Genomic DNA, 14,123 nt, shown 5'->3' on the forward strand with positions numbered 1-14,123 from the left:
GTTTTTCAAACAACAGAACAGACATTAAATCATAATTGCAAATGTACTTTTCCTAATGAGTTAATAGTCCAAAATTCAAACACAGCACAGATAGTAAGACAGCTCAAAATCCTCAACATTCTTGTACGCCACTACACCTACTTCGTGAAAGATGTGGCTATGTGGATTTAAGACTATAATAAAAAACTTTTCTTCTTATCTTTGTTACTGAATCTAGATTCCACTTACAAGTGCCACAAAATATTGTTTAAACGAAAATTAAAACCCTCAATACGACCCAGGACCATTCCTTCTACTGCCAAGATAAATAAACAAAATCAAGAAATAAAAACCAATCTTCCACTAACAATTTAAGTACAGCTAATGTTTCTGGAAAATCGAAGTAAATATGGAAATATGACTGAAAATAAAAGTAAACAGCCAAGAAAACTTACTCGGTTGTTCCTAGGGTTAACCCCACAGAACTGGGTACAACCTACACTCGATTTACTAACAAATAGTGCACTTCTGATCCTATTGGCCTTGGTAAAATTTCAAAGCCGGAAAGCTTGCTAAGGTAATACCTCTTAAACTAGGATTCAAAGAGCACAAAAACACAACCAGGGTTTGTAAGAACCTTTAGGAACAAATGAGGGTATATCATGAACACATAAACCCTCCTAGGCTAGGCGCACCCCTCTTTTCTCTCCAAAAACCCTACTTAGGGTTTGACATGTCACCCCTATTTTCTTTCTTATGGGTGGCATGGCACTTTGGAAAGAGAGGGGTGAGAGAAAAAGAACTTAAGGGAGGAGAGAGAGAGAGAGAGAGAAAAAGAGGAATATTAGGGGCATGGAGAAAAGAGAAGAGAGAGAGAGGCTTCAATTGTGTGTTTAATGAGGAGGGGGCTCACCTCTTTATATAGATCTCAACCCCCCCCCGGCACCCCCCGGCGGGTATGCAGTATGCCTATCCAATTTAACTCGCCTTGACCAACAGGAATTAAGAGAATCTGTGAAGTAAGAGAGAAATAAATAGGAGTCATCCAACCCTTAAATCTTCCATCATGATTTAGGGAGGAATTTTATCCCCTTATTATTGGTCCCAAATCCACATCTAGTCTAATTAGGATAAGACCATTTAAAAACCTTCTTGAACTTCCTGATATCTCTTCAAAATTGCAGGAAGTCAAAGACAATATTATTGGTCAAAACTAACTCCCACAAAATAAGGAGTTAAGGACACAATCTTTTCTTTTAAATTCTATTCCTTTACAAGATTATGTAACTAACTAAACTCAAAACAAACTTTTAAAGCAAGAAGGTATGCCACCCCGTATGGGTGACATGTGGCCCCATGGGCCCTATGCCCCACCCATGGGTGCAGCACACATGTGAGGCTAGATCCAAGGGCCTCACAAGTGCCCATCATCATTCTCATAGTTTTGAAAATACCCTTTCAAGGAAATTTACAGCAGAAATTTTAGAATTCTGAAAAATTTTCAATATTTATAAACATAATTTTAAAAAGCAGACCGCCCAGCTCGTAGATGGCTACCTAGGCGATCCAGAAGGCATGGGCGCATCACCCAGGCCTAGGCGGCCAACTAGGCGGATATCCCTAGGTGCCCACCTGAATCTGCCTAAGCGCCCGCCTGAATCTGCCTAAGCACCCGCCCAGGCGGCCGCCCAGAGCGTGCGCCCTGCCCAGGGGCGGAATGCTGCTCCTTTGGGGTATTTTTTGGTCAACTTTTTAATACTAAAGGGGAAAATTTGTGGGTTTTAGGTTCATTGAAACCTAAAATCTATTAGAGGCTATTTTAGAGAGAGAAAACCCAAAAAAATTAAAAAAATCTACTAGGTCGCCCAGGTTCTAGGCGCCCGCCTAAGCGCTGGGTGGCCTGGACACCCCCCCGGACCGCCTACTTGCCGCTTAGCACTTTTTGAAACACTGTTTATAAAGGATATTTCAAATACCTCAAATAAAATATCTAATATCTAGAAGTGGACTAGTATCAATAGGTTAAAATAAGTGACTATAAGGGCAGAGTGATCGTCTTAATGACCAAGATCCATACCTAATTTTATGCAAGGGCTCACGATTGGATTGTCAAAGCCAGCTAATAAATAGTTGAACCACAATCCCGAAATGTAGATTACAATTTCTCCCTTAAGAGCAAGCCAATCACTATAAGGCAACGGGGACTCTCTCTATGCACATATACACATGTTCCCCTATAGGGTTATTTCCTGGCAGTGCAGTTGTCATATAAATATATCATGCGAAAGTTTGATGAGGGATTTAGCCCTCGCTCTTATAGGCCTAGATCCACACAGAGGAAACCACACAGCTCTCCTGGCTTACAAACCATCCTTGGGTATATCTTCAACTTCAACAAGGGATGACTCACTATAAACCCTTACCAGCAGTGCCACATGCCCAGAGGAAAGGGTTATAGACATGACCATGGCCCATAGTTAAGAGAACCACAAGAGTAGGGTGGCGTTCCCGCTCCGAAACCTCGATCCCACTGTTCCTCCTAGGAATCTCGTAGGGACCCCGATTTTTCAATTTTGGGATTTCGCTCCCAAATAAAGGGGATTACGTTCCAACCATTAATGGATTCCAACACTATTTCGAAATAGATCCCAGCACCCATCAACCATGGTCCAAGGTTTTGGTATATTATAATCTTGGGTTCCATATATGTGGAATCTACTTTCAAAACCAAATGAATCCATTTCCATTTGAAAATAGATCCTCGCTCCCATCAACCATAGTCCAAGGTCTTGGTACATTAAAATTTTAGGCTCCATATTTGCAGGCATACTCTCTCTACTACTGCACGCCCACACTCAACTCTCTCTCTCTTATGCACACACAACAGTCACAAACATATACACACAACACTCAACTGTCTCTCTCTTATGCACACACACGAGTCATTGAAATACATAGGGAAAGAACACAAACGCACACTCAACTCTCTCTCTTATGCACACACACACACTCAACTCTCTCTTTGTTTATGCACACACAAGAGTCACAGAAATACACAGGGAACGAGAAATACATAGGGAAAAAGCACAAGCGCACACTCAACTCTCTCTACTGCACACACACACTCATCTCTCTCTCTTATGCACACACGAGTCACAGAAATACACAGTGAAAGAGCACAAGCGTACACTCAACTCTCTCTCTCTCTCTCTTATGCACACACACAGAGTCAACTCTCTCTCTCTCTCTTATGCACACACAAGAGTCACAGAAATACACAGCGAAAGAGAACAAGCGCACATACTTGTAGCATGGGAGAGTTGGGAGGAGCAACCAAATTCACCAAAATGATCACCACAAGCTAATTGCGAAGGAGCTGTGTGGGCTGGTTTTGGAACCAAGGGTTAATATAGAGGGAGGGGGAATTGGGGAAGGGAAGAGGGAAGGTAGTGGGTGGGGGAGGGGGGTAAGGGTTGGTGATCTAGGTATGAAGTTGATTAAAATACTACAAAAAATCCAATTTGTGTACTTGTAGATCGTTTTTGGATTTATATGTAAGGAATATCAATATCTTGGTGGTCCGAAGGACTATGCTATTAAAGTTATACCTCTAATGATTTGAAGTATATATAAGAAGAATGGAGTACATAAATATACTATGGACTATCTAATAGTCATCTATACTTTTAGCATTTATCAAGTAGTATATAGGCACCTGATGTATCAAATTCTGAAAATATGCATTTAATTAAATAGGGTATGTCATACACATTAGATTTTCGACTACGGACCATGGACTACGTAGCAAACTAATCCATACTCTTTAGATTTATCAAGCATATAGGTATGTGTTGCATAAAAATATGGTTCAATGCACTTATTTAAACATAGGATGTCATACATATAACATTTTGGACTATGGACTACAGACTATATAGTAATGTGCTTAAAAGTATTTAATATTTCATCAAGTAGCATGTATGCCTAGAAATAGGGCACTATGGATTTATTTAATTAGAGGTTGTCATGCACTCATATGTACATATTGGATTATGGAGCATGGACTATGGACATAAAGTGCTCAGTAGTATTTAGCATTTATCAAGTAGCATGTAAGCATGTGATGCATAGAAATGGGGTACTATAGATTTATTTAACTAGAGGATAGCATACATATTGGACTTTGGAGAGTAGCATACATATTGGACTTTGGAGAGTGGATTGCAGACTGCATAGTAAAAATATGATTCTATGCACTTATTTAAACATAGGATGTCATACATATTAGATTTTGGCCTATGGACCACGGACTATATAGTAAAGTGCCAAAAGTATTTAATATTTATCAAGTACCACATAAGCATGTGATGTATAGAAATAGGGCACTATGGATTTATTTAACTAGATGATGTCATACATAGTGAACTTTGGAGTGTGGACTACAGACTATATAGGAAAGTGCCCAATAGAGGGGTCCCTCATAAATGGCCGTTGCGGACCTTGGGGCCAATCAACTAAGGACCTTGATTCCTATATTTGAAGAATCTCGTTATTAGAACAAGAGGAACCCCATTATATGACAAACAGAAACCTCATCCCTTAACCAAGGGAACCCTTACTAGCTCTACTTGACAACCTCGTTTAATACGTAGTGGAGCTTATATTCTTGCTAGTCAAAACCGCGAACCCATCGATATGGGATCTCACTCTCATAAACCTAAGGATCTTGCTCCCTCTCTTGTTCATTGTACGCACGACGATCCCAAACCCAGGGAACATCCGCAACAGGGCAGTTTGGTGATTCCCGAACCGATCCTGCTCCTGTCTCCAACAACTATGCCAGGGCCATAGTGTATAATCCATAACAAAAGTGTATAATCCATAACAAATGACTTTTACAAGCTCTCACAGCCTTTAAAGGCCACAAAACCCCAACACTTTGAAGTTCATTAATGAAAAAAACCCATTTTATAGAAACACAAATGTCCTTGACATAAAAGAAGTGATCCAACATGAAAACGATCACAAATTTTGTCTTTCTACTCTTCCCTTCGGAATTAGTACTTCAGGAGCACCAGTTTTTGGATAAAAATCTTCTAACATTCTCACTTATCACTACTTGACAGCACTTTCACCAAAAGCATATAACCGTCAATTCTTTCAATTTCAGGAAGTTAAGTTAGTCTTATCGTAGCATCTCACTTCAACTAGCCATAGATATAGTGGTATATCATGGCTGCTGAAGTAGGTTCTAACAATGTTTATTAGCATTTGCACAAATTTCAGTAAAAACAATTTGCTTGTATTTATTTTCTTGTTTGATGTTGGATCTTTAAGACTTGTTGAAATGTTTAATACACTTGGATTTTCAAGTTATAGGAATATTTTATTTTTGGTTTATGTTGAATGGTTCTCCAATCTCTTTCCTAAAACAGGACCTTCAATTCATTTTGCCCTCCTCGCTTTTTTCTCAGGTCATCTCAAATCACAAAACGCCTAAGGGTTTTAGATATCGCAGAAAGATATACATAATTGTTCCCAAAAAATCTTGCATTCTTACTTGATCCAAGAGGTACTTACACATTTCCAACAAAAGCAGGCTTTCAGCATTCTTATTTTTCTATTTTCAGACATTTTGAGCATTGTGGATGAGCTTAGAAAGGATGTTAAATTGTTTGTGGAAGGATGAGATCCTAAAGGAATAACTCACATAAGAGAAATTATTGAAAGAGACGTCCTCGAGACTAGACAATGTCGCTACGAATAGGAGCCACAGGTGACAGATTGCAACTAAGAGCAGGAAGGAACGCTGCAGTTGAAGTCTAAAAGACACAAGACATGAAGCATAATATACATGGTGGACATGAATGAGATCTTCTAGAGAAGCTCAACAGTTAGCAAGGTTACCCAAGTGGGGGCAGGACCTTGCCCATTTTTCTCAGCTATGTATTAAAGGGAGGCCTTGTATGCAGGCTAAAATGAATTTTTCAGCCCATATACATCGAAAATTTATCAAACCCCAACAAGCAGCAACCAAGGAAGAGCTGGAGGAAGGAAGGAAGGAAGGAAGGAGAGCGGGGGTGGGAAGGTTGGGGTCTAGGGTCTGGGGTCTGGGGCGAAAAAGGCTTTTGCTTTCTATGAGTCATATGAAAGTACGATCCTCGTGGCTAACAATCTCTAACACAGTGGTTTATATTTGCAAACATATATTTCCCATATGATAGTAGGATCAGGGGGTCATATGTTAATAAAATGCAGCATCACCTTGAGAACAATGGAAAATATACTGAACCACTTTCTTTCAAATGACCTGAGAGATGTATGAAATAGTGCTCTATCTTTTACGCTTGTGCAGCCTGGCAACCTTCTCCCTGAACCAACAAATTATATATTTGCTTGCTGCTTCTTGTACTGCCTTTCCACTTCCCAGAATCAACAAATTATTTACTTGCTCACTCCAAAATCTACCATCAGCATCAACAAGGCATCATCACGCCGTATGAACAGAAGAGGTCCTTCTTGTAGGGGCAAATCCTTGCAATAATCTAAAACCAACAAAACGATAGAACTAGACATATAGTCGGAGTCCAAAATGGAAGAAACACGGCCACGATATACAAGGTTCATAATATATCCCACCTTAGGAACTCGATCCCTTAGAGGAACCGTGGGATCTTAGAGGGAGCTGGGTTTAGAGAAATAGGGATCTCGCTCCCTATTAAATGGATCTCCGTCTACATCCTTGGTATTATAGATTTATTTCTTTAGAATATGTTAAACAGTGGTGCATATGACATCTAGGAATACTAGAACTATGGAACTATGGTATTAAAAAACTACGATTTAATAGCACAGCAAGCCCATTTATGATATTATTAAACTATGTTATTGTAGTAAATTGGAGTACAATAGCTATGGCATTGGTAACAAGCTAAGGTGTATGATAATCGATTAAGCAGGCATTGGTTGGATCCTAACTTTACCATATATTATTAATTTATCTCGTTTTATGTGTAGTGGAGCTTAGATCCTTCCAAGTCAAAACCTCAATCCTAGTAACACGGGATCTCGCTCCCAGGTATGCTAGGATCTAGCTCTCTAACTTATTGAATGGATGGGTGCCAATCCTAACCCAAGGGAGCTTACACCCTATGGCGGTTCGGCGTTCACCGATGCAATCCAGCTCCCTCCTCCAACAACTATGATATAGTTGGTTAAAAAGGGGCAGGGGTGGAGTAGTGGGTCGATGACATTCTAAGATATCAAGTAAAAATATGGCCAATGGTTCAGCAAATACCATCCACCACCTTGAAGCACCTCATTTTTATTTTGATAGGGAACTGAAAGGGGACTGGATTTAGTAGCATTTGGTAAACATCTCCAAACAAAAACATAGAAGTGCTACATTGATATTTTAAGCCTTTGAGAGCGTGTTGCTTGGATGTACATTTTGCTTTCCCTCAACCCCAACTTGTCAAGTCTTCCCCCATGCTAGTCAAGGGCTCTGGAATGAGTCTAAGTGGTGAAGATGGTGGACTTTTCACACTTCACAAAGATTCCTGGATGTTTTATGCGGTTTGCCCGATGTCTAAATGGTGACTACGGTGGACTTTTCACACTTCACAGAGATTCCTGGTGATGTTTTATGCAGATTGTGCGATCAGAGTCAATCATATGTTTAAGAAAGATTAATGTCATGCCCATTAACCTAGCCAAAATAAGGGTCGACAAAGAGGGTTTGGATTTAAAGGAATCTTTCATCGTCAAGTGCTTCAGTAGTTTAATGTAATTTGGTCTTGCTTTCAGCTGGCACCAAAGAAAAATATTACTTCATGATTGAAACTTTAATACAAGCCATAGATCTTTATCATCGTCACAGTTTCAGCCAAGCAGTGTAACCAAAAGATAGTTATAATAGTTACGTGCAGAAGATAGTTACAATAGTTAAGCCTAACAGTGCATTCTCAGTGAACTTTATCCAAACAAAAGTTTCAGCCAACATTTAGAATAATGCCTGCAAGGAATTCTCACATGGAAACATTATGAGAATAGATGCAACGAATATATTATAAGAACACAAGGAATTCTCACATGGAAATGGAAATATTGGGGCCAATGATAAAATAATTTCCGTGCTCTTTTAACTTCAATTTCCACGAGCTTCAAAATCCCCCCTTACAATCAGAATTCACTTTCAAAAAACCAAGGACAGCAAAAGATAAATGTTAAGTACAAATAAGCATTACCTTAAAAAGTAAGGCCCTATGGCGAGACAAACCAAATTCCAGGATACCTAGAGGGAAAATGATGGTGTTTAATGAAGTTCGTAGTTCATAACTCTTGATTGTCCACCTTCTTAACATATCATCTGAATCACAAACTTGACCACCCATTCTGTCAGCAACAAGATCAGCAAGTTTTTGAACCAGACCACTATCTAATGGACCACGCTCAGTGGCTCTACATTCTGATGCAATACAAGTTGCTTTTTTCTCTAGCTGTTCCAGTGCGGGGTCCACAGCTCGATTAACTAAAACTACTTCATAATCCACATTATCTGTAATAGATGTTGCTTGAAGCTCCATCAGCGAAGGCATCTTCCCATGCACTGTGTGACTAAAGAATATTCCATATACATCATAGAAACCATCCATCACCTTCTCATCATAATTAACAACATTATAGGTCTGCATAGAATAATAAATAATAGTTAAAAAGCATTAAAACTTAAAACACAACAAATTATAAAGAACATAGGAAAGTAAAACAGCTTCAAAAGTCTCACAAGGGATTTGTTTCTGCAACCTGAATCTCATTTTCAAAGTTAACACCCTACATCAAATTACACATATAAATAATGATAGCAATAAGATGATGACAAATAAGTACATGCACGTACTACTTTCCGAACTTCAGCATGCAAAACATTCTGACTTTGTTAAGTTAAAGTATCACGCATTGCAGTTATCGTCAATCTGAAATAGTCTTGGCTAGAGATAACATATTCATCTATTTAGGCCCAATTCGAAGCACAGGCTTTTGGCTGTAAAAATATTACACCCTCACGCTTGCAAACAAGTGAATAGTATGCCTCCTTTGCACACCAGTAATCACAGCAAACTCAACTTTTGTGGAACCCTGCTTAAAGGACAAATACTGTCAAAAAGCTCTTATGACTGCAATAGGAAAACCATTTTTTTACCTCCATTCCCAAAAAAATGGATAGTCTTCCGCGTGATTATGACCAGTTAATACTATCCTTTTTCAGATTCCCCATGAAGGTGAAGGCACTAAAGACATTTCTTGCATATGACTATCAAGAAGTCCAGACAGAGCATTATAGGTTGACAAGCAGCTACAAGAGACTGAGAAATGAAAGCAGTGCATAAAACAATCAGAAAATGGCAAAGTGGGTTGGAAAGCATCAATAACTCACAAAAAAATGAATGTCAATTACCAATAAAGAGGAACAAATAAATAAATAAATAAAGCAGATAGACAAATAAAATTTCATATAAATAGATAGAAGCAAAGTGAGACACGTGAGGTGGGAAGCATGCAGGTTTCTAATACAAAAAGATAAATAAAATTTTTGTAAGAAGTCGGCCTTGATTAGTGTTAACGGTTGCAACATTATGGCTCCAATTCAAATACCTACCTCAGAACTAACCAACAAAAAAAAAAGAAAATAATTTAAGGGTAATTATCACAAATATCCCCTTGTTTTCCAAAAATTGTAAAATACCCTAATTCTTTAAAATCTACATCCATACCCCTTTTGACATGGCCTTTTTTTTACCCAAAATACACTTCACAAACTTGATAGGACTATGGAGAATCATCATGGACTGTCCAAGGACCTTCCACACTCATGATAGGCCAGTTTCTTGAGCTCCATGGTGCTAAAAGGACCATCACAGCCCTAATAGGACCATTATGGTCCTTGATCCACAGTCAACCATCACAGTCCTAACAAGATTGTGATGGTCCTTTATGGGTTTATGGAGTTAAGTAGGAATGGAAGGACCATTATGGTCCTATTACGACCGTGATGGTCCATCAATAAGGTCCTTGGACCATCAAGACATCACGGTCCTAATAGGACCATAATGGTCCTTTTAGCACCGTGAGGATCAAGAGACTGGCCATGGACCATCACAGATCTATTGAGTCCGTGATGACTCAAGGGCATTTTGGGTAAAAAATAACTTGTGACAAAATGTGTGTAGACGTAGATTTTAAAGAATTTGAGCTTTTTCTTGAATTTTTGGAAAAGGGGGACATCTTTGATCATTTCCCATAATTCAACAGAGTAAAAAAATTGTACCAAATAAATAGAGAACATTGTAAAAAAAATAGTCGCTTGAAAAATTTGTAGCTGATACAAACAAAGAATGCTTTGTGCACAGGTATCGAATAATATGTAAACACACACATTATATGTTATATGAATACATCTCAGATAGTCCCACAATCTATGGCAACCATATTCTCAATCTCTGTTGCAGCTAAAACTATCAGGTGCACAATTATAAAGTAAATTTGTGAGCAGTTAAAATTAATCATTGCATCAAAAGAAATTAAGAATAGATATCCAATTTTTGGAAACTAAAAAAAAACTCTAGTCAAGCTTCATAAATGACCAATGCACAAGTATGACAAAGCACAACAAACTGCTCTATTCCAAACAGAAAGATTAATCACCTCTAGACACTCCATATAAAATAATGGGAATCACCCACAGGAAGCAAGAAAAAAAAAAATTTAATAATATTAATAATAACTCCAAAATAGTTATATTCCAAAAACTACAAATTTTTATGAAAAATTTCATCTTCTATGGCCAGATGCATTTTAGCACATATAACATTTCTTGTACGCAGGGACAAATTAGCAACAAAATAACAATGAATGTTCAAGAAAACAAACATGTAGAAGACTCACGCAGCCATTGCTAGTTGGCACATACTGGCAACAAGAAGAATCTACGCCAAAAGCCAAACAGCAACGTACACCAGTAGTGGTAAGCTATTTCAGATAAGGCTTCATTAACTACAAATGTTTATATCCCCAAGAGCAATGAAAGATATGAAAGGAAGCATAGGCACATGTAAAGTCACATTACAAGTGCAACCCAGTGACTTTATAACAAGGAAAGGATCTTGGAAACAGAAAACTGCCCCCAATGGAGAGGGATCCCTCAACTCCCTCCCGATCAAGGGACTCTACAACAGTGTGGCTTCGCCAAGCAAAAGAGCATAGGAGAAAGAAGCCACCACCTCCACAACCCTAAAAATCCCAAAACATAAGCTAAAGATTCAAAGGTGATCTGCCTCTCTCTCAACCCATCTAACATTTAGGCAATCAACGTCCACAAAAAGAAGCCAGAATACATGAAATACAACATTAAGATCCATAGGGAGAAAACATCAACCTCATTGGACCCATCACAGGTCATGAGGACCCAGCAATAAGAATTTCTAGTGACAACTGCTCGACCAAATAGACCTGGAAACTACCAGTAAAAATAAGCTTAATATATCCATTTAGAAGATTTGTTCGTGGCGCTCTTGATCTAGATCTCAAGGAGGTGCTCTAGACACTAGAATCAACTCCTCTGCTTTGAAGCAAAAGAGTCCCTTGAGGATCAATCCTTATTTAAAAAACAAAAAAGAGGGGGAGGAGGGGGGCGGGGGGGGGGGGAAGCGGACAGAAATAAGGATATCCTTGATCCTCTCCCTAAGCCTCAAATTAAACCATCAAAAAAAGTTATTTTGTCCTCTCTTTATGAGAGTTTACCAATAGAAACCTATTTCCAAAGCATCATTCCCATCTCAAGAAACAAATGCAGTAGCATTGAACCATCGAGGCAACCATAGACCCTGGCCTCCCCCAAGGTACCTAAAACAGGATGAACATCAAGGAAAAGGCAAGTCTTAGCCTATGAGGTATCATTTGACTTAAGAGAGAATCAATAGTCAACAATATTCCACTCCCAAACACGCCTAATAAGGTTCTAGCTAGATATCATCACTAGTTTAATCTCTTTAGTCTTTACCATAGTTGTTGGAAATGCCTGGGAACCCGAATTATTTAGGAACCGGAATCGCAGAATCGCAGCCGGCTAGAAGATTTCTGCCTTAGAAATCATTGAACATACAATAGGAATCGTGGGGAACGAGATTCCAAGTTTTTTTTTTCGTTTTATAAAAGTTAAATGTATTTCATTGAAATAGTTAATACCGAGGTATTAAAACCGAGGGTCCCTATGCAATGGGACTCCTTGTAATCGGTTGTCACCCAACCTTATACAAAAAAGTTAAGAGAACAACCCTTGATGGTACAAGATATACAATGATATTACACAAAATAGGGTTATAAGTTGCCCCTTTGTACAAAAAAATTGTGTGATAAAAGACAAAATTAGATGGCCAAGAGTTGTTGTTCCTTTATCTTTCTGTGTCTTCAATGTGAGCTCTGGCCCTGTCCTTTCCAGCCAAGTCGTTTGACATCCTCAAGGTATGCATCCATAGCCCTACAAATGTCAGCGATCTCATCAAAAATGGGAGCAAGATACCAAGGAGGGGAGGAGCCCCCTGATGCCCAAGAAATAATGTTACTAGCGTCACCTTCCACAGAAAGATTTTGCCCCAAGGACAAATTGAAGCTTTTCAATCCCAAGAGGAGGGCCATTGCCTCAACATGCTAAGAGCCTTGGATACCCACGTATTCGGAGTACATAAACAAAATTTCCCGGCGGTGGTCTCTGAACACTCCTCCCGCTCCGACATGACCAGGGTTTCCAAAGGAGCACCCGTCAAAATTAAGTTTAATGGTACCTCGGGTGGGGGGTTGCCACAGATGGGGTCTTTGAGCCTTGCGAGGACAGTGGAGCATGATATTTTTCCAGTTGCAGAGAAAAGCACTAGCAAAGAGACCTACAAAGATACGGTGATTGGAAGCCCAAAAAGTTACTAAGGATGTAACTCTATAGAACAAAGCTAGACCTTCGGTAGCTATTACTTGGAAAATCCTAGAGCTCCTCTCATTCCCAATTGTCCAAATAATAGCCGCCACTGCGGCTTTCCAAATTGTTCTCCCTACCTTAGGCCAATGAAGGACGGGGTAAAGAGGTAACAATTCCTTGCCTATCGCTGGCATGACCCATTGGACACCACATAGCGGCAACATTTGCCCCCAAAGGCCGTGAGCCATATTGCAATGTAGAAAGAGTTGTGGGTTAGATTCTTCTTCGCAAAGACATAGGACACATCTATTGGGAATTGGAATTCCTCTTTTTTGAAGCTGATCCACCGTAAGGGCCCTCTGAGATCCTGCTATGCAGTTGAAGCACTTCACTTTGGGGGGTACGATAGTGCTCCATACATTTGATAACACCGAGGGAGGGTTGAGAGGGAAAGTGGGTGGTTGTATAAGTTTTTTGTAGAGAGATGCCACCGTGAAAGTCCCAGAAGGAGTGAGGGACCACACCAACTGATCCTAACATGGGCGGGAATGAAAGAGTTTTGAAGAGTATTGGAAAGAGAGAGGAAATGTGAGATTTCCTCATCTGAGAGATTTCTTCTGAAGGAAGAGTCTACTCCTTTCGATTTCCCACTACTGTCATTGCTTCAGCGACTGTTACTTCTTTATTGGAGGCTATGGAATAAAGGGATGGGTATAGTTCCCTAAAAGGAGTGTGACCAAGCTAGGTATCCGACCAAAAGCGCACTCTTGTACCCTCCCATGAGTGAAAGCAAATGAAAGTCCTGAATAATGAGAGGGATGAAGTAAAAAATTTCCATGCATCTGAGGCCATGTTGATGTTTCTCTTATCTGGCACCCATGTTCCTTCAGCAATCTTATATTTGTGGCGCAAGAGTTGAACCCACAAGGAGTCTGTCTGGGCAGCGAGGTGCCACCACCATTTACCTAGAAGGGCCTGATTATGTATTCTAAGTATCTTGCTACCAAGGCCCCCCTGCTGCTTTGGTAGGCAGACTTTATCCCAAGAGATTAGGTGAAACTTGGATTGCTCGGCTTGGCCCGACCACAGAAAATTTCTCATTAATTGTTCCAGCCGGTTTGCCACAGAGGTTGGCATTTGGAAAAGTGACATAAGGTAGACCGGAGGCTAGAGTTTC

The 14,123-nt window shown here is 39.6% G+C and overlaps 1 protein-coding gene across 18 annotated transcripts in view; it reads right to left on the reverse strand.

The window, feature by feature from the left end:
- Nucleotides 1–14,123, reverse strand: part of LOC18448176 (Protein kinase superfamily protein) — a 67,031-nt gene that overhangs the window by 43,696 nt on the left and 9,212 nt on the right. For 12 of the 18 annotated variants that reach the window (XR_016055202.1, XR_016055199.1, XR_016055201.1 and 9 more), the window contains exon 2: nt 8,226–8,666. Coding sequence is in view for 10 of the 18 variants with exons in the window: in XM_088866226.1 (XP_088722352.1) it covers nt 8,226–8,666 (441 nt within the window). In the remaining 8 variants the exon portion in view is untranslated. Of the gene's footprint in view, nt 1–8,225; nt 8,667–8,878; nt 9,345–14,123 lie in introns of those variants that run through there. The other 6 variants (XM_088866235.1, XM_088866236.1, XM_088866228.1 and 3 more) reach the window with 2 other exon arrangements.

The sequence above is a fragment of the Amborella trichopoda genome, chromosome 5 (assembly GCF_054954075.1).
Source record: "Amborella trichopoda isolate Santa Cruz 75 chromosome 5, AtrichopodaSantaCruz75HAP2 v2.0, whole genome shotgun sequence".
Classification (NCBI taxonomy): Eukaryota; Viridiplantae; Streptophyta; class Magnoliopsida; order Amborellales; family Amborellaceae; genus Amborella; species Amborella trichopoda.